At 43.1% G+C, this 25,507-nt stretch overlaps 1 protein-coding gene across 2 annotated transcripts in view; it reads right to left on the reverse strand.

Annotated features, from left to right (window-relative positions):
* Positions 1 to 25,096, reverse strand: part of FLT1 (fms related receptor tyrosine kinase 1) — a 125,553-nt gene extending 100,457 nt beyond the window's left edge. For both annotated transcript variants that reach the window (XM_064172541.1, XM_064172531.1), the window contains exons 1-3: positions 24,808 to 25,096; positions 8,758 to 8,854; positions 8,241 to 8,461 (exon numbers count right to left, since the gene is read on the reverse strand). In XM_064172541.1, coding sequence (XP_064028611.1) covers positions 8,241 to 8,461; positions 8,758 to 8,854; positions 24,808 to 24,865 — 376 coding nt within the window. In that variant the 5' untranslated portion in view covers positions 24,866 to 25,096. The remainder of the gene's footprint in view (positions 1 to 8,240; positions 8,462 to 8,757; positions 8,855 to 24,807) is intronic.
* Between the last annotated feature and the right edge of the window lie 411 nt (positions 25,097 to 25,507).

Here is a 25,507-nt window from a genome sequence, read left to right on the forward strand (position 1 = left end):
TTCCCAGTGTCATGAAACTGTTCCGCCCTTAGGATCTTCTTATTGTATGCAACAATATTTTCATTTGAGGTGTCAAACAGAAAGAGAAGCCAATTCTACTCTAATTTATATTGGGGCAATAATATTTTCAATTGAGATGTCAAACAGAAAGAGAAGCAAATTCTACTCTAATTTATATTGGGGCAATAATATTTTCAATTGAGATGTCAAACAGAAAGAGAAGCAAATTCTACTCTAATTTATATTGGGGAAAATCCTAAGGTAGACTATCTCAGATGCACCCCAGGATACAGAAACTTTTCTTAGAGAGGCTTAATGAAACTGTTACACAGACTTTCTGAAATGAAAGCCACGATGCTTTATTTAATAATAGGTGCTAAACGTCCACTGAGATGGCAAAAGGAACTTATGAGTAATAGAGGATGCATATGTAATAAAAAAATACTCTAAGGACTTGTTAGGCTGACGTTTCCTCTGCAGTACGACTCAAGGAAAGACCAAGAATGAACCTGTTTGTAGAAGGGTGAAAAGAACCTTTTTTTGTTTCAGGGGCTGCAGAAGAGGTCACCTGCCCCTTAATATCACCAGACGGATTTACTGCTCCCCGAAGACTCATTTGTCTTTGTCACGAAATTAAGAGCTCCTGCCCAAAACCAGCAAGCTTTGCAAAGTAGTTTCCTGTATCATAATCTCCAGATCATTACAAGTGTGAGGAAGAGCTGTTCTAGGGACTACCGGTGCTGTCTGCAGACACAGTGTCACCACTGACCGATGCCAACATCAAGTCAGTGGGGGCTGTGCATCTCAGAACTCACAAGATTCCAGCCTGTCCAAAGGCAGGGGACAGGAAGCAAGCACAACACCTCATGCTTGCCTTTTTTATTTCTTATGCAATGGAAACGCACATCCACGCCTGATGAAGTCAATGAACCGCTCCATACGACTCAACGCCCTGTTCGCTCCTGGTGGGCTCTAAAGCTCGGTCACAGCCTGTCTCGGTACGCTCCCGCAGCGGTACGCCAAGGCGTCTCTGTGCCCCCGCTATTCGCGTGCGGAGCTCCCATTGACATCACCGCGGGCTTCCGCCATCGGCCAGAGGGCAATCGATGGCCCCAAGTGCTCCAAATGTCTTCCTGCTTTTGATTAGAAGAAATACGCATCAGGCTTCCTAGCATGGTTTTGTTTTCAAAATGAGTGTGGAGGCTTTTCCTGATCCCCTTTGATTCTGTTCTCCTTCGGACTTAATGGCCATCAGAGGACACCACTCTTCAGGACCTGAAGGCCAGAATTGGCTGCAGAGTATATCAGCCTGGGTCAGGCAAAGCCAAATCCACAGCAGCACCAGGACAGATTAGGCAACATTGGCAGGACACGCTAATGATAAGGAATCCTTCTGCTCCTTGCTTCATTTTTCCTCTTTCCCTTTCATCATACCTCTAGCTATTGCTAATGGCTCCTGCTACATTGCCTATTGGCAGGACGTGCCAATAATAAGGAATCTTTCTGCTCCTTGCTTCATTTTTCCTCTTTCCCTTTCATCACAGCTCTAGCTATTGCTAATGGCTCCTGCTACAGTGCCTCCCAATTCCTTCCTGAGAGGAGGTAAATGCCATCCTTCCCCGAAAGCTGTCCAGCAGTGCATCAAGGATGATTTAACCTCCTGCTAGCATCCCTCACTTCTATGTCCAGAAAGCCCTAGACTTAAAATGAGAATCATGGATTGACTTATCTAGAAAACTATGTCCAAGTTGCACATTCAGCTCCATTGGGTTTTGGAATGGAAGATCTAGGAGGGTTGACCTTGTTTTTTGAATTTTTGTATGATTCTAGGTGTTGGGGATTTTTGCTTCAGAGCTGACTGCAGGGCTAGCAAAGTGAAAGGACAGCCAGAACATTTGCATATGCAAGACGTTAAAGGTTACCTTAAAACTCAGTTTAGTGTACTTGTAAATTGTGCCTGGAATTAATGACCGCTTGTTTGACTCTGTTCCTTACAATCTCTCAATTACAATCAACACAAAACCACTAAAAGCACTTGTAAAGGCACAAAATCCATGAAGGTCACTTGCTATATTGTTAAAGAACACAAATAGCAGCTGTTTATTAAGCTGGTTGGCAGCCAGATACACTCTTGATAAGAGACTTAACACAAGCAATATTATGTCTGGTATCAGTAACCTGTCTAGGCTATTTATGGGGTTTGCACAAACAACTAAATTAGGCAACAATGAAATGCCAAATTGAGAAAAGATGGAGAGGTCTTTGATTTCCACAAGCCTCAGCTACTGCTCACGGGTTTGTTTTGGTTTCAATAATCTGAGCTACATAAGTCAGAGTATTTGCAGACATATTTGCAATAAGAACAGTCTCTGAAGGAAAATAAGCTCCTTGAAGTCTCTGAAAGTTAGGCCTCTGAAGTTCTTCCAAAATACTTACTTACACTTGGCTCATCATTAAGACTTTTTTCAGGCTAGAAGAGCCAAAAGAGTTTCTTCACATTCACATAACACCTTGTAGTAAAGACTTAAGTCTTTACTAAAGTACCGATATGCAAACTTACTTGAAGTTAATGGTCCAATTGCCAAGTTCCTCTTTCCATTGTAGGGATTCACTCTAACTAACTTTATTTATCCCAGCTAAGTGAGTCGGGCTGTTCAGAAGTCATATGAAAAGAATTCTGCACAACAAGAGCGGCTGTCATCTCACACATCTGAGGTTCAGACATTTCTCACTGAGCTAGGTATCCAAACTCCTAGCATTACTGGAGGGAAAAGAATTGTGCCATGGGATTTGGCTGCCCTCTTCTAAGTGTCTCTTTTATGATAAAATGTGTCATGCCCTAGGAAATGCATCTTATTCAACCTGCTCAAAAGTAGTTGCCGATGTTCCTTAAGGAAAAAAAAACTTAAATCCCATTTTGTACATCTGGAAGCACAATACTTATCTGCAAGAAAGACTTTCTTAGCCTGTAAAATAGCACTCTTCAAATTCAAATTATTTCTAAACCTTGAAGGAAGACTTCAGATATGAATTCATTATCACGGAAGTCCAGGGCAATGCTTTCTATCTGGAGCACTTGCAGATGCAAAGCATTGCTGGCATAATTGTACTGTGGTTTTCTGGCAGGGATTTTTTTTTGTTTTCCTTTGGGGTTAGCTATCATCAACACAGGTCCATAACAGACATGAAATACAGTTAAAACTCTTCAGGAAAGGTATTCTTGCCCTCATTAACACAGAAATCTACGCTAGAGCAATTACTATGTCCAGAAAATGATCTCTAGAAAAGCTAATGGATATCTGGAACACTTTTTCAGATGCATCCCTCCCCCAGAACAGCTCATCTTGGAAATGTTTTAGTAGGAGCTGTAAGCCTTGGGTAAGAAGGACCTTGGAGAGTTTAGTGCATGGCCTTTGATGCTGCCAAGGTGTCCACACATGCCCAGCTCAAGAGTGCACTACGATGCGAAGTCCATGCATACGCAATGACAAAAGCATGGTAATTATAGGTGATTGACGTCAGCAAGTCCTAGAGGGCTCTGTTTTGTAACAGGAACCTCATTAGACACTAAAAATGTGTCCACATACTTGATACAGCTGTAGCATAGTTTAATTTCAACTAGTTTCCTTTTCATAACAGAAACACTATCATATTATTGACTCCGACAGCATGAGCCAAAACTGAACTGCTCATATGTTAAAACTGTGCCAAAAGCAGAGATAAAGAAAAGGTACAAGGGAGGGAAGATTCCCAGGCCCCAAAAGGTTCTTTTGTCAGTACATTATTTCTGAATAAGAAGCAAAATGAAAAAGAACTAAAAAAATCTCCCCTTCTGTTATCTTTCAGGGTGTTTTGTCTTACTGCTTTTTTCACCTGTTGAATTATTTTGACACATCCGATCTTAAGAGAGGCTTTCAAGGAACTCTGAGTGCACTCCCTGTTCAGCAGCTAAGTAGCTTCAGGGTTACAGGAGTGAATCCACTCAAACTAAATCTTACATCCACACCAGTTTTGGGGCTGAATCCAGCTATCTGTCAGCAAGTGGACCTCCCAGGGAGATGTCATATGCTCAGCACTTGCTGAAGACAACTCCAGAGTTTGAAGATGCACTCAAACTTTTGGCACTTCAAAGGCTTACATTTTGAAACATTTGATAATGCTAAAAGTGCTCCATTTTGTACTGTCCAATCTGAGATGCATACCAAGCCAAATATACAAAACAAGTGGGGGCAGTTGAATTTCTAGGTGTTGATGAGTACAAGGGCTCTCAGAACTTCTACCTTTAGTTACTCTGCTATGATTCCCGTAACCTAACTTAAACCATCTCAACACAAGACATCTACTCTAAGCTCACTCTCCAAATTGCTTGTAAAGGTAGTGATGAGAAACACATACTAGAAGGTTGGTGTTTTTTTCTCTCTGTTAACTACAGAAAGAGAATAGACAAGTGACTCAGCCTAAGGGTCTGATTTTAAAAGAGAGTACTTTGAACAGTGCTTGGCTGAAGTACTAACTAGTACATGTCTCATTTTGCAAGTAAAAGTATGTGATCAAAAGACATGCACAGCAGGAACATGAGGAACACAAGGAGAGGGAGAGCACTGACTAAGGAATGGGCTAATAGCCTAAAGCCAAGTACAACTTCACTTAGAGAAGAATTCTCTGTTGCAGCAATATTAAGACATTGCTCTTGTATATTATTTGCTGAAAGCTGTCTTCATCACAGGAAGTAGCAGCACTTCAACTTGAATCAAAGTTGGGGGGGGGTGTGATTCTTGCAAAAAGTTAACTTTGATATATCAATGTAATTGAAATTACATGCTTTTCCTCTGGCATACTATAGGAACAATTGATCAAAGGCAAGAGACAGCGAGAGCAGAGAATAAAAAGAACTAACTGCATGTTTGTGAAGAGAGTGAACGATCTCTAGCAACTGGAAAAGGAAGTCTTGGAGGTGCCATAACAAAAGCAGGCAGAAAGCCTTTAGCAGTGTCCTCAGGGAAATCTGCATAGGTTTAAAACCAATCTGATTATAATTGGATGTTTCTTAAATGTTTTTTTTTAGTCCAAGCAGAATATTCCCCATGCCTTACTCCGCTGTACGCAGTGAGTGTTCATTGCAAGTCTTCCCATTTTACTTCTAGGCTGCAGTTGCATAACAAAACAAACTCTTTTTTTTTTTTTTTTTTTTTTTTTTTTTTTTTGAGAAGCTGGCTAAGAGGCTTTCCTTCACAGAATTTTCCCATGGCTCACGGTGGAAGTCAGGCCATCAGTTCTCTGACAGCAAAGTCCAAGGCTCTTAAGAGAATTCATTTCCTTCACTTGATGTCTCAATTCCTGAGCTGTGTGTGGTCAAGAGTTGCTGCGGCACACACTCTGCACTCCTTCACCAGTGCAACTCAGTAGTGACCTCTCCAGCTGAAAGAAGGGTGGTGTCAGGATTAGCTCCTGCAGGAGAAGCCACCAGCCTGCCTGTTCTTGATCACCTAACCACCAGACTTCAGAAATGCTTCAAGTCATCCTGGGGCATGCGAGACTTGCAGTTTCCTTATCATCTTGCACCTTGGTTTTGTCTGTAGAAGCTCCTCTTCTGCCATAGCATATTCTCATTACCAAGCCAAAGTAGGTTTAGGGGTGTTGGGTTGTTTTGTTTGGGTTTTGGGGTTTTTATTTGTTTTGTTTTAAATCCAGTTCATATTCAGCATCACTTTAATTACGGAAATGAATAACAATTTAAAAACAATAAGTGATGACTTCCTGTACAAACAATATCAACTTTCCTGATTTGGATTCTGTGTTTGTAAATAGCAACTATTTGTTCTTCTCTGCAGCATGCTAAGACATGGGAAACAGGCACCTTGGTGATCCACATGGAGCTAATATGGGAAATGGACTGACACAATGTCCTGCCACAGGAAACAATACAAAACTAGGAGGGACCCGAATTTTACAAATGCTTATTTCCTAAGCACCCCAAAATTCCTTTAAAGTAAAATTCAACTCAAGAAAGGCAGTCTTCACAGAGGGCTCTACTATTCCAATCTCACCCACACTTGAGCCCAATAATCAAATTCTTGAGTGTTCACAGAAACAATTACTTACATTAAGAGAGTCCTTAAGTATTTTCTTTCCAAATGCTAATGTTATGCTGATCAGAAATGGCAATATTTGGTCCCTGGTATCTTGTTGCCTTTTTTTTGGGTCACACTCTTATTGTCTTTTAACCTACTCAACAATTCTTCTTGAAATTCTACATTTTTGAAAGGTATCTGATATACCTTTGTCGACCTTAGGGCAGGGGCACCCTGACAATAGGCATTAAAAGAGCAGTTACCTTGAAGCCTCCCTTATTATCAGTAATTTAACCTAACTCTCACTTGTACTTACTAAGGCGCAATCAAGACTTAAATGTTAAGGAATTGGATTTCAACCAAAAGGATTGTCAAATTCAGGAAATTAAGATGCCAAAGATGTATAAGCTTGGTATGCATTTGTACCTTAAACCTTTTACTATTTTTGACAAATAAGGATTAGATTATGTTTCTCCTCCTACCTATCTTCAGCAGTTACATCAACACCTAATGGCTCAACATCCCTGAAAATTCAACAAAGCTGAGTTTATCAGGCAGTCTTCCTTAACTGATTCTTTGGGTGGGAGGGAAGGGGATGTTCAAAAGCTATTTCTCCAATTATATGTTTCTCTTCCATCACCACGTGAATTAGGCAAATAACCTTGGTTCACATAAACGTAATGAAGGATCTCTTTCAGATGCAAGCCAATTACTCACAACTTTGGAAGCAGTGAAAAGTTAGAAGGAGTGGTTATGTCTTCCACATAGAAAAATTCAAGATCCAGAAAAATTAACTCTTAGAGCAGGAAAGAGAACCCCCCCAAAAAAAAAGCATAGAGGAATCTCTTATTACATAAAGTGGGTTTAGCAGAGAAGTTTTCAGAGTTACAACCATCCTTGCTCTTCTTGTGCGGTAGAGAGGACTGTGGGTAGATCTCAGATGGAGATGACATCCAAGGCAGGAGGTTCAAGAAGGCCCCCGTGATGAGTAATTTGCAAAGGTCATCCAGGAAAATTGTACATTTTCCCAGACAGTAGGAAATGTTGGTCACTAAATAAATGACCTTATTTTGGTTGTGCTTCCATGGATGCATCTCTAGTTAGATATTCAGTGAATTATATGAAAATAGTTGGGTAAGAAAAAAAAACAACTGTGGTATATTTCAGAAGAAGGAAATCAGGAGGAACATTATGGATTATTCAATAATTCTCAATAAAGCAGGATTGGGAGGGGGGGGGAATATCTTATTTTCTAACAGTGTAGTAAGAGGTTCACTTCATTCTGCTTTTCCACAGTACCAACCCACTCTTCATGTCACAAAATTAAAACAAAGGCTAATACACTCTGATGTGAACTCATTAGAAGCAGCAGGCACATCATTTGGAAAACATCCAGTTGCACAGTCTCTGTAATAATAAGCTTTCAAAGTCTGTGAATCCTGATACCTTAAAATAATCTATGAATTTTGTTCTGTAAAATCAAGAACAACTAAAATATTACATTAAATCCCTAAAGTGTTTATAATTTCTTCTTTTACCATTGTGTCTATTGAATTCAGCTGTTCTGAGACGTGTCAGATTAATATCCTGGAAGAAAACAGGATCAGAAAGCAATTCCTGTTATAGCCTAACTGACCTAATTCCAGGATTTCCCATACACTACTCAATACTTGGGTTTTTTTTTCCTAGATTTTTACCATTTGTGTAATGTGGGCTACACAGTACATTTTTTAACCTGACATCATGCAAATAGTTATTTTCTACATCTCCAGCATCCTCCATCTGACCAGAAATGTGTAACCTTATTCAGACAGGTTAATGTGGACATTGAACCAAATACATGGCTCTCATTAGTCATCATCCTATTGTGTAAGATGTGTTTTCTCTGATAGCCATTTCACATCCTACTCCTGTGTGGAGTTCTATTTGCTCTAGTAGACCATTTGGAACAGGTATTTTCCTTTCTTAATTTTTTCCTAGTAGACAAATCATGAATATTGTATTTGCAAGGTCTAAGAAAGCAGACTTTATACACCAGTCGGTAAATTATGGTGACATTTGCTAAGGCTGAAAAATGTTAAATCTCTTGCAGCTGAACTGCCTCATTCATCTGTTTTGCTATATTGAAGTGCAAGTACCAAGAAGCATTAAAACCCCCTGCAGTCTTACCATTAATAAATACGTAGACTGTAGATTCCTTCTTCTTTTTTGCTGGGCTCGTTGGATATTTGCAGCTATAGTTTCCAGTGTCACTTGCTTGAGTTCTGCTCAAAGTCAGACTGCTGCAGGACTGCTTCCCATTCCTTCCACAGGCATATTTAATTACTTTCAGCCTTTTGCTATCCTTACTGAGAGTTTCAGGCAAAGACCATGAATGAACCATTTCCCCCCTGCAAATGCAGATAAGGAAGCAGAAACAATTATGCTGTGCTGCAGTTATATAGCTCCAGTTCCCAAGCTTTCTTTTTTATTATATCAGGCTATTTCTGGGGTTGTCTTTTATCTTGTTTTCCAAAAACAACAACAGAAACAACAAAGAACTATTAAACAATTGCCATTGAAGTTCACTCCCCACCTTTCCCCACAACATAAGGCTTCATTTTTTTTCTGATTTCAGTTAAAAAAAGGAAGCTGTCAGATGCATGAACTTGCAGCCAAATTATCAGAATCCAACTCAGCTGGTTACCTGCAGGTGAGATTTAAAGTCTGGCCTGCTTGAACAACGTGCTGTGTGCCATTTATACTCAGCTCAGGAACTTTTAATTTTGATCCTGAACTAGATCCTAGAAAAACAAAGGGGAAAAACAAAACAAAACACATTAACAATGACAAATCTTCCTGTTCCAAATCCATTCACATTCATGGTGTTATACTGGAAGAGAAAAGCAAAGATAATAAGAGTGTCCCACTCACCACACATGCTGAAAAAACTCCTGCTGTCCTGACTCCAGACTCACAGACTTCCATGAAAATTATTCAGGAAAGAGAGTAGAAATGAAAGCTATGCAAGTTTCACTCAATGACTTTGCTCTCAAATTATTCACTGAGCTTACCGTGAAGAAAGTTCAGGACCTTGGGGCTACACAGTTAACCAAGGAAGCACTGCTGGCTGCATTTCCTTAGGAAACACCATCATGGCAGCCCTTTCAATGGGAAGGGCAAAAGTCAGCCACTTCCTTGGCAAATGCCACGTATTGACCTCTAAGATACCGAACTCTCACTGTAACAGCTTGCTGCAAGGCTGGAATTGCTCTGGAAGAAGTGAAAGAGGCTTAAGGAACTTCCTGACTAGAGGTCACAGAACTATTACTTATGGTCCCTCACTAGCTGCAGGCTTCCTACCAATGAAGTGGTGTCAGGAGGTAACTGGAATGCTCAACAATAAATTTGGAATGTGAGATCAAGGCACACTATAGACCAGATCTGCTGCTCACTGAAAAACCAAGCATGCTAATATGGCCTCAGACATGTCCAGACCATTCTGGTGTGGGTGAAATCCTGGGTTTCAGTGTTACATGAGGTGACATAGGACACTTGAAAACATCTAGTCATATTTCTCACAAGCTATGCTAAAGGCAGTTTTGTGGATGTACATGAAAAATCCCCGTGGTCAGAAGACTGGAGTGACACCAGACCTTTCCTCTCTCTCGTCAAGCCAGCAAGTTCTGGAAAGGCATAACGTTTTATCTTTGCCCCACAATAAGCTATGGCCACAAAAGCTTTCATGGCAAGTAGACAGAAACACATGCCTTAGGGAAGAAATAGTCCTTGATCCATCCCATTGCCCTCGCACTGACAGCAAAGTGTTCCAGAAGCTGGGAACATAACAAGAAAATATTTTGAAACAGTTAAGAGTTGAAAACCAGTTTAAGTCTAAATCTGGACCTGAGTGCAATTTGTGAAGATTTCAGTCTTGTTAGAGTGGAGTTGAGAGTACTTCAGATCACTTTACTCCAAGAGACAGTATTTCTTCATCAACATAGAAGAGAACAGCATCACATAAACAAGGGTTATGCAGATTTTTCACTAGAACTCAGTCAAGTACAGTTTCAGTTTTAAGGTTTTTTTAAACCCCCCCCAGAGATCCCTGACATAGCCAAACACAAAGAACTGTATGCATCAAACACAGCAGAAATAAATGAAACTTATTTAGATGTTAAGGATTACCCACTGAAAAGTCCTCCCCCTTTTGTCGAATATAGAAACAACTTTTGGATGCCAACCCCAGCTGAGACTGGTGATTCAATTTCAGCTGCCTAGATCCTCCAAAGCCAGTGGTTGCTCCAGATTCAGCAGCTGTCACCCAGCAGCAGATGTAGTCTTATATTAAAGGCTGAACAGCAGAACATTGTACTGAGATTCCTTCAGTCTGAGAAAAGCCTAGAAGCTAAGCCTCTGTTTCTGGAGAGAGACGCCAAAAGTACAAGGACTTTGTACAAAAGGTAAGGAGGTATTGCTTTCATCTGCCTTTTTTTTTTTTTCTTTTTTTGTGGAGGCTGTTCTTTGGGTGGGTTTTGTTTGTTTGTTTGTTTTTCTCTTCTTTTTTTCCCCCCTGAGGACTCAGCTCTGTTGCATTGTTCAATATTTCCTACTCATTCTCTGTAACATGAGTGGAGACAAGAGATTCAAATCACCTTATGGCACTACCTAGAATAAGCAAGGATAAGAAGCAAATCGCTGATTAGCTCTGCAAAATTGTTTGCTAGAGGTCTTTAGAGAACTGTTCTCTTCCTTAGCAATATAGGAAATGTACACTGTAGGGATCAACTACCTTTTAACTAACCTTTGGCATCTAAGGTAACAACATTTTACATTTATCTAAGTTGTTCTTTTAGCTGTGGCTCCATTAGTTTTTCTGCATACACTATCATCCATCCCTATTCAGAACAAGATTTAATGCTCACTTGAACGAACTTAAGCAAGGGCACAACAAGTTTCCAGAATAAAGAAGTCCTCTGAACTCCACCACAAACATTACCAGAAATTTGAATGGTGGTACTGTACAAACACAGATTTCACCTGCGATTTGTCGAGACTTCTAACTAGAAATTAATATATCCTGACAGCTGTTAAGAAAGAAGGAAAAAATACTGCAGCAAACCTTTGAAGAAACAATTTGTTATGTGATATATTGCAGACATTTTTCTCACCTGCCATTTATGGATCTCAATTCTGAAATGCTAGGCCTCCCAAAGAGCACACTATGCTTTTATGGGATAGCCTCCAACAGATCCTTGCAGTCTATGAGTCTACTCATTTGATGTTCTGAAATAATGTCCCTGAAGCTAAACACTCAAAGAAGATGTTACAAGAGTTTAGGCAGCTTCTTGAAGATCAACCCGGTCACTTTGTTTGCAAAGGTTTGTCAATGTCCCCCAAATAAACAATGTGACAGTTTCACAAAGTCACCATCTTCTGCATTTCATTCATATTCCTCTTGTCATCCCAGAATTGGAGGCTCAGTTGATCTCCCAAGAATGTAGCATTTACATCCAGCTTTATGAATCCTGTTCCTTAATTCAGGGAGGAACTTGGCCTCTTGATTCTTTGAACTGCTACTTATTTCAAGCTATAAAAAGCTGAAAGGACACAATGCTTTTTATAAACAGTTCAATATGTATGTAAAAAGGAAACCAATGCATCAGAAATGGTCTGCCTGAGAAACCCATTTGGATCAAAGCAGAGCCGATAGAGTTGCAACCCTCAACCCAGTTGCCAGAGAACAACATGTAAGCTGCTTCCAGTGTTAAACTGATGGAAAGGTGGAAAATCCATGTGAGTGACAGGCACTGAGAGCAAAGCAGGAAAGCAAGTCTGCAGTGCCTGGTCATGCCTATGGTGCTGAGTGTCTGGCTTTGCTCAGCACAAGCACCCTGCCCAAAAGTCAGAGTCAGCCCTCCGACACCATATCTGCACCAGACCCACGTTGAGACCAGTCCTGCAAATGTGAGCTGCTGCTATTTTCAAAGTCTGCCAAAGGTGAAGGGCAAGAAACTACTATAAATATTAATATTCCTTTTTATAACCTCATGATGATAACAAGCAAAGACATCCATGTGAAGATCTCAAGATCTATCCTAAATTAAGCATACAAAACAAGACAGTCTGCAAGCCTGTATCCGAGAATATCTGCCTCAGAGTGATCAAAATATTTTTTTTTTAAAGAACAAAACACAACCAACACTCAGATCTTTTCACTTCATCCTGCAAGCAAAAAATAAACTCAGCTAGGCTGCATTCATGTTCAAGCCTTTACCCTTTTACACATATGACGTATATCTAAAAGACACCACAGTATTTGTAAATATCGTGGGTGGGATCTTAAGGAGCTCCCAGTGTTTGTCTAACTTTGCTCTCATTAATATAAGCCAGAGTTTCATCACTAATTCAAGTACATTTGAGACACTTAACTCCAGCAGTTAATTCTATTAATATTCAAGACCTAGTAACAGTGTATTTGCCATGACATCAGGTATATAGATACATACAGACACTTATTTAGGTTTTTACTGACCCAAAGCTGAAGTAAAAGATCTTGTTTTGAGCCAACACTGTTGCTGTTACAAGTGTGTGAGACAATGCTTTTACCAACAAGATGCTAGATCTTGAATAGCTTTATTTGACATCCTACCTATTCATGGGTCATTAGCTTCCTTACACTTTTAAATGCCTCAAAACTGATGCCGAGTACAAATGCAATAGAGTTTGACATGTTCGCCGCTAAAGAAAAAAGCAAGAGAATAGCAGGGAAATTCCTAGTGTCAATATTTAGAAGTGGATTATGCCTTCTGTGTACCTTCTCCGATCATTTTACTTGGCGCTGTCTTTTCTGAAGGGTCATGGCTCAACAGGACATGCTCACTTGTCATTGTGCCTGTCACTAAGCCACCAGCAGCAGCCTACCCTCACACTGACCTACACTGGCGGGTGCAACTTCTTTACGTGTGACAACAAGAGGACTAATTAATCCCGATAAATGAGGAATCTCATCCTATAAGGAAAGGATGGCTTGAGGGGACATATTCTATTTGCTTCAGAAGGCTTATTAGGTACATGTGAAAGTCGGTCAACCAGGTTGGTTAAGTAATGAGCAACTTTAATTTAGATTGCAAAAGTTAATCATTGTATCTAAAATAAGGGAAGGACAACTATTTCTTTTTAAGAAAGCCAAGGGTATAATCTGTAATTTGCAAGACAACAAAAGAATAAACTTTCTTCATTTTTTTTCCTACCTTGTAAAAGGAATGAAGTAAGCAAACATTTGATTATCTGTTAACCCAAATCACTGATTACAAGTAATTGGGGGGGGGGGGGGGGGGGGGGGGGGGGGGGGGATGAGCAAGTATATATTTTTCCAGCATGATGTATGAGTTTAGTTCTCACACATAACGAGTAACCATCTTGATTTATCTTAAAAGTATAGATCTACTGAACTCAAAATCTGGACAACATTCTGCATTATTATCTGCATTCAGATTTTTCCAGCTTCTACTTTTAAATTCCCTTCTACGCACTGTGAATTTCTGCTACCTTTAACTAAGGCAGGTAAACCCAGCAGCTACCTTTATGGACTAGTTAAAAATAATAATCCAACAAACACCACAACACCAAAACCAGTAGTAGAAGTTATTATGAATTCCCTTGAAGTGAACAGGTTTGGTGTCTTTTTAAATTTGACATCTTTTTCATCATTTGAGGCTGACTGTCTCCCAAACACTTCAGTTATCCTGAACCTATTGACTAAGCTCTTTTTCTTTCACATGCACAATGAAGAAGTTAAGGAGAGTGAACAGCTTCTCTTGGCAGCTTTAGTGTATACAAAGAATCTGGCCTTTTGGGTTTGAAATGCCATCTGTGGGCAGTAAAATTATCTATCATTAAGTAATTGTTTCAGCCATTGTTGGATTTGTACATGTTTTAAGGCTCATTAAACATAAACGACCCTTTGAGGTTTTTACCATTAAATTAATTTCCTCCTGATTCAAACACATTCAGCAAAAATGTATTTTTGTAGAGGACACTTAAGCACTGGAAAGAGAGTGCATGTGATTTCTCAACAGGGTCTTCACCTCTCTGTACTTCTTAAAGCGTGGGTCATTCAGTCCAAATGCAGTCCAGGATTTTACTGTGGCTTACAAGCACTTCCTCATGAGTCATCCCATTGAACGAATGGGAACATTCATGTATGCAATTAACAAGCAATTGCAGAATCCAGCAAAGCGTGGTGGTACCTAGTGGTAACTTTAGTGTGTCCCCAGTGAAAATGACCTGATTCTGGTCTGCAGCACCACTTCACCCAGAACATGATCACCAGCAAATCTCATATGGGATATCCAGCTTTACTCCATGTTGTAAGGAAACCTGGGAGGTGCTTGGAAAAAAATGTTGTGTTGTTTTTTCCTTCTGCTCTAAGTGTGAACATCTGGCCTGATCTTGCCACAGGACTAGAGGGAAAAGGGACTCTAGATAATGAAACTTTTTATTTCTGTGACTGTTGGTGGCTGGAGCTGCTACTGGAAAAAGGCACTATTCCATCTCTATGACAGCCACAGCACTCATCTCATCTATGTTACCTGAATTTCCAGTGTTCAGTCACAGACAAAGCAGGCATCACTGCCTGGTTCCTGCACCCAGAGGTAAAAGCACCATCTCCAAGGCTCATAAGCAAATAAGCAATAGAAATAGCCTCCAGGAAAGACCTACAGTACCGAACTACGAGCCACCCTGAAATTCAAAACAGACTCTCCACATCTTTCAAATGCCATCTAGGTCTCCATTATAAAGGAGACCTCACAGTCCTTCACACATGTAATTTCACACCACTTCTCTGAAGCAAATTCAAGCTTCACACCTGAAGCTTGCAGAAAAGGAACTAGGCTAGCTTATCTGTGAGAGACCAGTGAACCACGGCTTTGTCTCCAGCTGATTGTTGCAACTGTCCAGACGAGCAAGTTCATGATCCCAAGCACCAAAATATAACCACTATTTTGGTGAATGTAGAACTTTGCAGAGCAATTAAGGACCATAGGGACTTGCAAGGGTTAACAGGCATAGGTCCTTGGACTGCAAGGTAGCTTTGTCCCTGTTTCCTGTCGGCTTTTGCACAAAGACAGGTCTTGTGTGTGCTGGTACATAGCTTACATAGCTGTAACCAGCAAACTCAGGGCATAAGCAGCAGTTCAAGTCACAGTATCACACAGTATCACAGTATCACCAGGGTTGGAAGACACCTCACAGATCATCAAGTCCAACCCTTTACCACAGAGCTCAAGGCTAGACCATGGCACCAAGTGCCACGTCCAATCCTGCCTTGAACAGCTCCAGGGACGGCAACTCCACCACCTCCCCGGGCAGCCCATTCCAGTGTCCAATGACTCTCTCAGTGAAGAACTTTCTCCTCACCTCCAGCCTAAATTTCCCCTGGCGTAGCTTGAGGCTGTGTCCTCTTGTTCTGGTGCTGGCCACCTGAGAGAAGAGAGCAACCTCCTCCTGGCCACAACCACCCTTCAGGTAGTTGTAGACAGCAATAAGGTCTCCCCTGAGCCTCCTCTTCTCCAGGCTAACCAATCCCAGCTCCCTCAGCCTCTCCTCGTAGGGCTTGTGCTCGAGGTCTCTCACCAGCCTCGTCTCACTCCTCAACAGATCTGTCATTCACACATGCCTTTTTTGTCACTGAAATGTGTTCTTGTTTGCTTTCAGATCAAGAAAATTGCTGAACCTATTTGCTTGCAAATTACACATTTATGCACAAAAGTAATCAGTTCATTGTTTTATCCCTTTTAGGTCCATTCCGATTATCAAGTCTGATCTTCTACAACATGTGCCAAGTGATTTCTGAACCACAAATTTGTCTGATTAATCTCAATTATAATTTAAGAACACAAAATACCATTAGAACGTATTAGCCAACCAAGAAAATGGTTAGGTTACTCAATGGAGAGGACTGGGATGCTGTATCATAACAGTCTGAACAACATAAGGTTTATTACAGGAGATCAGAAGAGTCCTGGGCAGACTGAAGTGCCTTGACCCCGACTCCAAGCCCTGGAACTAAAAACCAGTCAGCAGGCAAACTGGATATGCTACTTCCCAAGAAAAGCCTTCATGGGCACTGAATGATGTGCATGTCTTTCATTTGAGCAAGCATGTCCATCCCATCTCAGTTCCAGATCTCAGAGTAAGTGATAAGAGTTTATCTGTAAGCATTTGCTGACCCTAGATGTCTATACACGTTAACACAAGATTAGATGCTACAGAGGCAAAGCAAAACACCTGGTAGCTAAAAACAGAGAGCACAATTCTGACAGCACTTCTTCACACCTCTGAGCAGCACACACTACCATGCCATCCAGTCAACAGCTGTACAATAACTGCCAAACGTTTTGGCAGAACTTACCCTAGGTAAGTCAGGCTGTGCTTACAAAACTCTGTGGTAAAGCCATTGCATTAAATAGCAGGGGGGTTATCCATTTAAAAAAAAAGATGTAGAAAAGTAAGAAGCTGAAGTAACAGTTGGTTATTTGAAACAAATCTGAGTCCACTTACTGCTATTGAAATGATTGCCATCACACCTGGGCAGCCAAGGTCAGGCAGTTCAGTGCACTGTGCTCACGCAGCACCTGCTTGAAGGCATTTGCTTTGCCAACTCATCAGAAAACTGTGTCCTGTCTGCCCTAAAGTCACCAAGTAACCTGTACATGAGCAGAGGCATTTTACATAATGTCATTAAAAAAAATCTATTATTCCAAGAATCTGAGAGAGGAAAAAGATAGAGTCTTTGTTTCCTCATTTATCCATCCAATTTTAATAACTCTAGAAACTTAGCATCTGAAATGAGCACCTTTGTCACTATCTAGGCTGACAAAGGTGCTCATTTCATTGCCTATGTATGGATTACAGAGCAGTAGTAAAGCCTGACATAATCACAAACTTTGCCTTTCCCATTGAGCCTATGGAATCAAAAATGAGAATCCAAATGTGCAGTCTAATGCCTCCATAGCAAACCCTTGTGAGGCCATGGCTTTGATAAACCACACCAGGGGGCAAGATGTATATACATATAAAACCAAGAAAAATATCATAATTGTGTCCACATTAGTCTGACCTTTACCCCAACAGAGTGAACACAACTTAACAAAACATGGGCAAGAACTGGTTATAGCAGAGCTTGGTTGTAGTGATACTTTCACAGCCACATTTGAAGTAGGTTCATATGGTTCACATATCTCTCTATCTTTGCTGTGCCTGTCCTGGCCCCCATGGAGAGACCCCGTTCAGGTCACTGCAGAAGAAAAGTGGGTATGATTCCTATCCAAAAGTGATGCTGCATGATCCACTGCTGGCATTCACCCAGAAGTATGGTTTCACGCCTCAACAAATGATTAAGCCTGTGCCTCTCACAGGAGTGTAGGCAGCCCTACCCATATGACATCTGTGAGCCATCACATCTACTCTGTCACTTACTGATGCATGTCAGCAACTACTGTGCCTCTGCTTTAATTTCACCATAACAGATCCCAGCACATAATCATCCCTTCAGTAGTTTTCAGAAAATGTATCCTATTAACTAGTGCAGTAGAAAAGTACTGATACAGTGCAAACACAAAACCAGCACAGAATCATAGAATGGTTTGGGCTCAAAGGGACTTTAAAGAGCGCCTACTTCCAAAGCCCCTGCCATCAGCAAGACAAACTCACTCAAAGCCCCATCCACCCTGGCCTTGAATGCTTACTCAAGGGAGCACCCACAACTTCTCTGGGCAACCTGCTCCATTGTCTTACCACACTCACAGTGAAGATATTCTTCATAATACCTAACCTATTTTTTTTCTGTTTGAATCCATTACCTCTCATCATATCTAGAATCCCTGACTTTAATTATTAAAAGGCCACTATAAGCATTCCCTGGAGCATTTTCTTCTCCAGGCTAAACAATCATAACTCTCTCAGTGTGTCCTCCTAGGAGAGCTAGGTACATTTAAAACTGCCACAAAACCAACTTAGAACTCCTATACAGAATAAGTATATTTGCTTGTTTAAGTTAAATACTTTGTATTTGTTACATATTCCCTGGTAGGACAAATTAAGCATTATAATAGGATTGAATTAGAAGACTACTTCATATATACAGACAAACTGCCTACCTGGCAGTACCCTGCCAGATCAGCCAGCAGCACAGGCTGTACTATTCATTAAGATGTGCACACAGAAAAATAAAATAAGACCTATAGAAAAGAAAATGTAAAGCAAAGCTGCAGGATTCCCACTTTGCCAAAGGCTGACAGTTATTATTTCCAGCACTTCATCCTAATGGCTGAGCTGCATTGTAACATTTCAAGACGAAAAGGATTAAGTCGGGAACTGACTTTACATCCATTCCACTTAAACCCATAAAACTGAGCTATAAGCTAAAGCCCTGGGTTCAAAAAAAAGAGAAAATAAGTAATGTCACACAACAGTTTAAACTAGAGAGGGTGAAAAGAGCCAGAGTAGTCTACTTCCCTCTGTGCAGACCAGAGATGTCTGCAGGGAGGACACAGTTGCAGTAGCTCAAGAGGCTAAACACATTCTGCACTTAAACGACATCCAAACCACAAAGTCCACAGGAGGTGCACATGCAGGAAGCTCCTGGCAAGCTTGTCTGTGGCTCAATTTATGCTGGAAAATTATAAACATTGATACTTATAAAATAGATTAGGATAGATGTTAATGGCAACACTGCATGAAATAAAGAAAAGTGGGGGTTCACCCCAAATGTTGCCAGCACAACGGAAGAATAAATTCCTATTATACAATATGATGTAATTTAATGCCACCATATTATATCCATTTGCCACACTCAACACTGATATTCTGGCAGACACTAATTTTAATTTCCTTGCCCCTCAATCTCCTGGTTTCCTAGTAAATAATAGTGGATTTTAGATCATACTAGAAACAAATTTCCTCTCTGGAGAATTTTATCAGATAACTGCTTCCTGCAAGGTCCCTTCAGCCTCCCCTGAAGATCAGATGTTGGACATTGCTGGAGACATGACTCTGAGCTCAACAGAGCCCTTGTCTGATCCAGGATGGCAACTCTCATGCATCTGTTAACATTAGTCTACCATCATCTTGATGAAGAGTTTTTTCCACAGAGGGAATGACAATGGGAACAAAAGGAGCACATTCCTTCACTCTGTGGCAGGAAAGAATCCCACAGGAAGGATGCTTAAGTGAACTATGTGAAATTGTGGAATTCCTCTCATGAAACGCCCTCACATTCATCTCTCACTACTCCCCACACACTAAGCAGGGGGTCTTGTTCCCAGAGCATGGGCTTCCCAGGGGGACTTCCGAGGAAAGGAGACATCTGCTCACAGGTCCTTGGCTCTTCGAGGGCCACTATGCCCTGCCTGTTCCATCCCTGCACAGCATGGAACTAACGTCGCCACTCTGTCTCAGCATCTTCAACCCAGAGAAGTCTTAGAAACAGCTTTCTCCTAACCACTTCCCATCTCTTAGCTGCACTGACAGCAAAGCGCACCTTGTTTCAAAGCCATATCTCCAAAAGACGGAACACAGCTTTAAAGGAACTGTGTTTAGAAGTGCTTAGCGCCACATATCAGTGAATGTTGGAAGAGCAGCTCCAACATTAAAGTCATGGAAACAGAAAACAGTGCCAACCGTATCAGGTTGTCTAAATGTGTTTCAAGAGTCACTCAGCATTGTGGATATGGTCAAACTCATTTTGGTACAGAAAATCGACTGGGAACTGACTGAAAAACAACGAATAGTAATATCACATCATCGTGAATGTGAACATTTTGCTTCTTCGTTATCACAAGCCAAACTAAAGTCTGGGAAAGGTGAATAAATCAGATGTTTTGCAAACATTTATAATGGTCTTGAATGATACAGATGTGTCAGCAGAAAAATCATTCTCCTCCTCCTCATCTTTAGACTGGCACATTTCCACCCACCATGCTGCAGGGTAAAAAAAAACTAACATGAATATCAAACATGATTTCATACAGAAGAAATGATCAGCTACACTTCCAGTCCAAGTTTCTCCACACATCTCAATGACTCAAGGCTTATGTTTCATACAAAAGTACATCTGAAATGTATAGTTTCAAATCTCTTCGCCCACATTCCCATGTTTCTCAATCTGTTATCACTTTGCTTAGTTCTAGCACTAGTTCACTCTGCCAGTCACAAAAGGCATGATAATGTGCCAGGCTTGGCTTTTCAGAGAGCACTGATGCCTGTATTTTCACTTTCCTGCTTGCAGTATATCCTTTTTTTTTTTTTTTTTTTTTTTTTGGGTTTTTTTTGACCACCAGGATTTAGACAGGGCTGACCTCCAGTTACAGGGGAATGACACCGAATTTCTGCATCTTGATAGGAGAAAATTGTGTAGGCACCTTCCTAACAATTGCTGGACCAATTTCAGGATGAGCAGTTCCCATAAAGCGGATTCAGAAACCAGACCATTTCTGGATAGCAATGCTTGAGAAACATTGTTCCTCAGTTGAGGAAACAAGTGTAGTAAGGATGTGTCACAAGAGCAAAGAGAGAAGAGCCTAGTGCTGTCCATGGGTTGAATCATCCTCAAATTACACAGAAACATTTCCCCACATTCTTAAAATACTGATAGGCTGGGGAAAAAAAAGAGACCGCTGGAAGGAAGTGAAATCTAAAGATAAAGCATGGCTGTGGAGGGAGCAGTTTCCTTCTTGAAGGTCTCACACCAATAGGGCAGACTTACCTCTAAGAGGAGAGGTGACTGCTTGGGCATCTTACGCCTCATGGCAAAGCTATTCTTGCAGCAGTCTGGCCTTCTATTCCCTCTGGGGCTGCAGCAGGAAGTCCCCACCCATAACTTGGGCGATTCAAAGGAACAGTTCCGCTGATAAAGCCTCACCACAGACACACTGGACAGAGAATTCTGAAATGCCTAACCTTAACCCTCATCTGCTGAGTTTCCTCCTTTCCCAATCTTAGTTGGACATGAAAACTCAAAAGTTGATAAACACTATGCTTAAAGTTTCCAAACCACATTGAAGTGCAAGGAATCATCAACTGTCCTGAAAATCTGGACAATTCCCTTTTGTTCTACACACCCACACAGTATGAAGGGCTACTGGTTTCAGTCTTTGAAGCATCTAACAAAAAATATGCTCAGTCTGTTTATTGTTGATTACTTGAAGGAGGGGGGAGGGGGGAAATGACACCAAACAAACAAAAAACCAAACCCAAACACCAAAAAAAAAACCCTATAAAAAAAGTATATTGAGTGTCCCCAGTGCAAATTTTTTTGTGTTTTAAATGCTTTGGGTGCTTCTGGATATGAAAATCTTTATTTGGCACAGGCCAAATCCTGACTGCCTCCAGCGTGAACTACAAATCTAGAAGATGTTAGCCTAAATCAAAATAATTGCTCCAGATTTACACATTTACACCAACTACAAGAGAATGAACTAACTTTGTCTAGAGTTTATGAGCAAAGCACCTGTCTGGCAAAGCATCGGTAAGTGCTGCAAGTGATTTTAAAGTTTGATAATTAAACTCCACGTACATAATTTGTTAAAAGTTGTGTTGTACAGGAGGGTCTGACTCTTAAGGATTTTGTGACCACGGTCTGGAATTTCAAAGAGAGTTCAGCTTCCACCAAGATCCAGAAGAAGGGGGTAAACCTAGTTTTTCTGGACTCCATTAAAATCTCAAATAAGACCACTGTGCGTGTGTCTGTACAGGTGTTTCAGTGAGCACTCAAATCAATACCTTCATATATGAACTTCCATCTAGCACTTTCAGAGAAGCTGTGTTAGTTATTGCAAGAAATTACCTTCATCACTGATTAGATTTGACCTGGAATTTCTTCCTGCATTTTTTTCTGCCTGACCATGAAATTGAAAAATCCACCATTTGTTGGGGATTCTGACAATCTAGGTCCGTATTTACCTTCTGACTGCTCATCGTGAGGTTTTGCTGCTTCTGTGAGGAAAGCTGGAAACACAGCCAAATTACCATCTCACAGTTCTGAAAATGTGGCTAAATAATCCTGATTCAGACTGCAGAATCCAGTCTTCTCGGGGTTGAAACCCAGTCCTTCACATTCCCAAACACTGTTCATTAGAATTATTGTCATAAAAATCTTGGAGTTGGGAGACTGAATTTAACATGGCAATGCTGAAATATACAAGTGTGCAGAAATACAAGAGAGCTGAAGCGCCCAAAACTCATGTGTCAAAGAAATTATTTCCTTACTCTTGTTTTTCTAGTGGAGACTCTGACAGCTTGTAGCTTGTGTGTGCCTTTGGGCCAATTTAAATTATTAAATACAAACCTATAAGCTAAAAGAACTCCTTCAGTCACTTCCTTTAGAAGCTCTCTCCAGTAACTCCTGAACCAGTGACTGTTTCTGCAAATCCCCTCTGCTCAGCAGACAGCTACAGAGGCTGAATTACAAGAGTGGACCATCAGGTAGAGATGAAGTAAGTTTCATCAAGAACAAATGAAACAGGAAGTGTTGAACAGACTAAGGTAAATAGACAGTGAGGGAGGGTGAAATGGAAAGAAAAGCATGGAGAGATGCACGACTTAAAATTTCACCAATAACTTTGAAACCCTCCATGCAAATGCAGGCATGGAGAATTTTACCACTGACCCAGAGGAAGCATGATCAGCCTATCAGGGAAGTCCAAATGAAGCCATACAAGCATGATTATCTCTCAAATCAAAGCAAAACCTACCAAAAAAAAAAAAAAGTAGAAAAATCAAAGAGCTTGAAGAGAATCTAAATTCTGATTTGGAGCACAATCTCTCCATGTAAGGAAGAAATATGATTTCCCAGGCAAACGACAGAGAAGCATCTTTCTGGTGCCTACTGCACCTGAGTCAAGCCTCAGGACGCACATTCCCATCACTCAGAGCACCAGATTTTCCCCTGAACGAGCCAAGTTTTTCACACTGGAATAGGTCTTGAGTGCCTATGCCCCCGACAGTCCCTGGAACAGGAAGGTGATCCAGGGTGTCTAACAGTCCCTGGTTCAGAGTCCACCTTCTCCCTGGGCAGCGGCTTTGCCATGATTTGCACAATGGAAAACCTTCCCGACAGGAAAGAGGAAGCCAGTCCCCCAGCATGGCTTGTCACTGCAGGAGCCCATGTGGGAGCGAGACTCCGAAGTTCAAGCTCAAGCTGTGAAGGAAGCCTGGCAAGGATTGGAATCTCCATTTCCTGTATCCAGGGTGGATGTCCCATGCCTATGCCTATTTCGTCCTGGGCATGAGAACCTCCTTGGCGGAGACAAATAATGTGGGGAAATTAGCACTTTCCTGGGGAAAAGAAAGGAAAACAAAGAATACATAGGTATCTATAACAAAACTTATGAATCAGCACTTCCCGAGCGGGAAAACGTCTCCTCGGAGCGTCCCCGCCAGCTCTACTCCCGGGCAGCCTTGCGTCGCGGCTGCCTCCAGTCAGTAACAGAAGCAGCACCAGGGAGACGTCTCCCGCAGGCACCGCCTGGCACCGCGCCGGAACCGCTCCCGCAGGTTCAGGGGTGCGGAGCAGACCGACCCCCTGACCACTTGCGCACAGGAGCGCGGTGGGCCGGGTAACTTCATCGCTAAGCTCTGAAATGGCGCGCTGCTCGTCCACCGGCCTCGACACCTGTTCGGGGGAGCTCCAGTTCTTCCCTCCCCACTCCGGGTGTGCTCTCGCTCCCAACCGGCCGCCAGCCGCGGCGATGCTGCGCCCTGTCGCCGCGGAAGCTGTCAGCGGCCGCGCCCTGGGACGCCGCATGCAGAAGACTTGCAGGTCTGCCGAACCGCTTCGCAGGGCAGCCCCATGGGTCAGCGGTACGATGAGCCCACCTGGGACTGGCCCTTCCCCGCCCCCACGAAACCCAGGCTCCCAGGTAACCAGCAGCGCAACGCTAGGATGAGCTCCACACCTCGGCACTCCGGCACAGCGGGGACAGATCCTCGCTCGAAGTAAAATTAAAACTCGATTGAGGGAAGCAAATCTGCACCTATCCATCCCAGCACGCACAGCATTGCGGGATGCAGGCGCCAGAGAGTAGCTCCATCCCACTGTCCAGAGAGACAGACGACGGGTACTTGTGCAGCCGCCCCCGCGCCGGCAGCCCCGACCGATGCTCCGCCGCCCTGCTCGGGCTGGGAGCAACAGGAGTAGGATACTTGCGAAGAAAACAGGCACTGTTTTGTTTTTTTTTTTTGCTTGTCACGGACAGAACTGGGAGAGGCGAACACTCGGGGGAAAAGCGGGAAGGAAAGAAACCTGCCCTGCAGCCAAGACATGCTTGTGTTCCCTGATGTACCTATTAGAACATCTGGAACGGCTGTCCCCCGTGCTTGGGAGAGGTTCGCCTCCCCGCCGGCCCCGCCGCCTTGCCTGGAGAAGGGGAGGTACCGTCGGCTCCGCAACACCAGCATCCCCGAGGCGCTGCTCTCGGCGCACATCGCTGGGAAACCGGAGGCTAACGACCCCTCGGAATGTGGCGTTTCGCTGCTCTCTGCATATCGGGGATGGCTTCCCCCGGCCCTGCCCAGGGCAGCGGGGCGGAGAGGAGGCAGGTGCCCGCCGGCACCAGCCACCAAGCGGAGTGCGGCGGGGCCGGTCAGGGGCACGGGAAACGCCGCCAAGGATGCGCATCGTTGAGGGCGCGTCACGGAAAGCTGGGCGCGGAGCGGGGGCTGAATGGGACAGCGGCTCCCGGCGGACCCTTACCTGCGAGCAGAAGGGCAGCTCCCAGAAGCACGGTCCCTGAGAGCAGCTGGTGAGGCATCGTCCTGCCCGCGGGAGCGCAGGGCTCTTCTCTTGCCGACGGCAGCGAGGCAAAAGCACCGGCACCGACTGGGCTCCGACAGACTCTCTCCGGTCTCAGGCTCTTTCCGCGGTGGTGGAGATAACGGCGCCGCGCGGCACGGGATCCGCATCCAGCAGCCCCGGAGCCCTCCCCACCCGCCCCGGCCCGCGGAAAGGGAGTGTCCGCTGCGAGCTGCCCTGCCAGCTTCACCTCCCGCGGACATCAATTAACAGCCAGCCGCAGCCCCGCTGATTTATAACTTCTCCACCCCTCACCGCGCACCCCCTCCGCCCCCCCCCCCCCCCCCCCCAGCCCCCCCGGCCCACATCCTCTGCCGGGAGCACGCCCTCCCCGGGACGTGTCCCTCGCCCGCCTGCCGGCGGACACAGGGTTGCTCTCCCGCGGCTCTGCTGCCCCTCGGCCCCGCGGAGCCTAGCCGTGCCCTGCGGCCAGAGCCGGGCAACTCCTAGCTGCCGGGACCGCAGTGCTGCTGGGGCGGGGAACCAGACTCGCCGCCCTCACGCCGCTGGGCTCCTCCGGGGAAGTCACGATTCCCGGACCAAACGCTGAGTCTTGGGAGTCTCAGTCCTGCAGAGCCCTTCTCCTGCTCCGCCAGAAAGC

This window comes from Pogoniulus pusillus, chromosome 3, assembly GCF_015220805.1.
Source record: "Pogoniulus pusillus isolate bPogPus1 chromosome 3, bPogPus1.pri, whole genome shotgun sequence".
Classification (NCBI taxonomy): Eukaryota; Metazoa; Chordata; class Aves; order Piciformes; family Lybiidae; genus Pogoniulus; species Pogoniulus pusillus.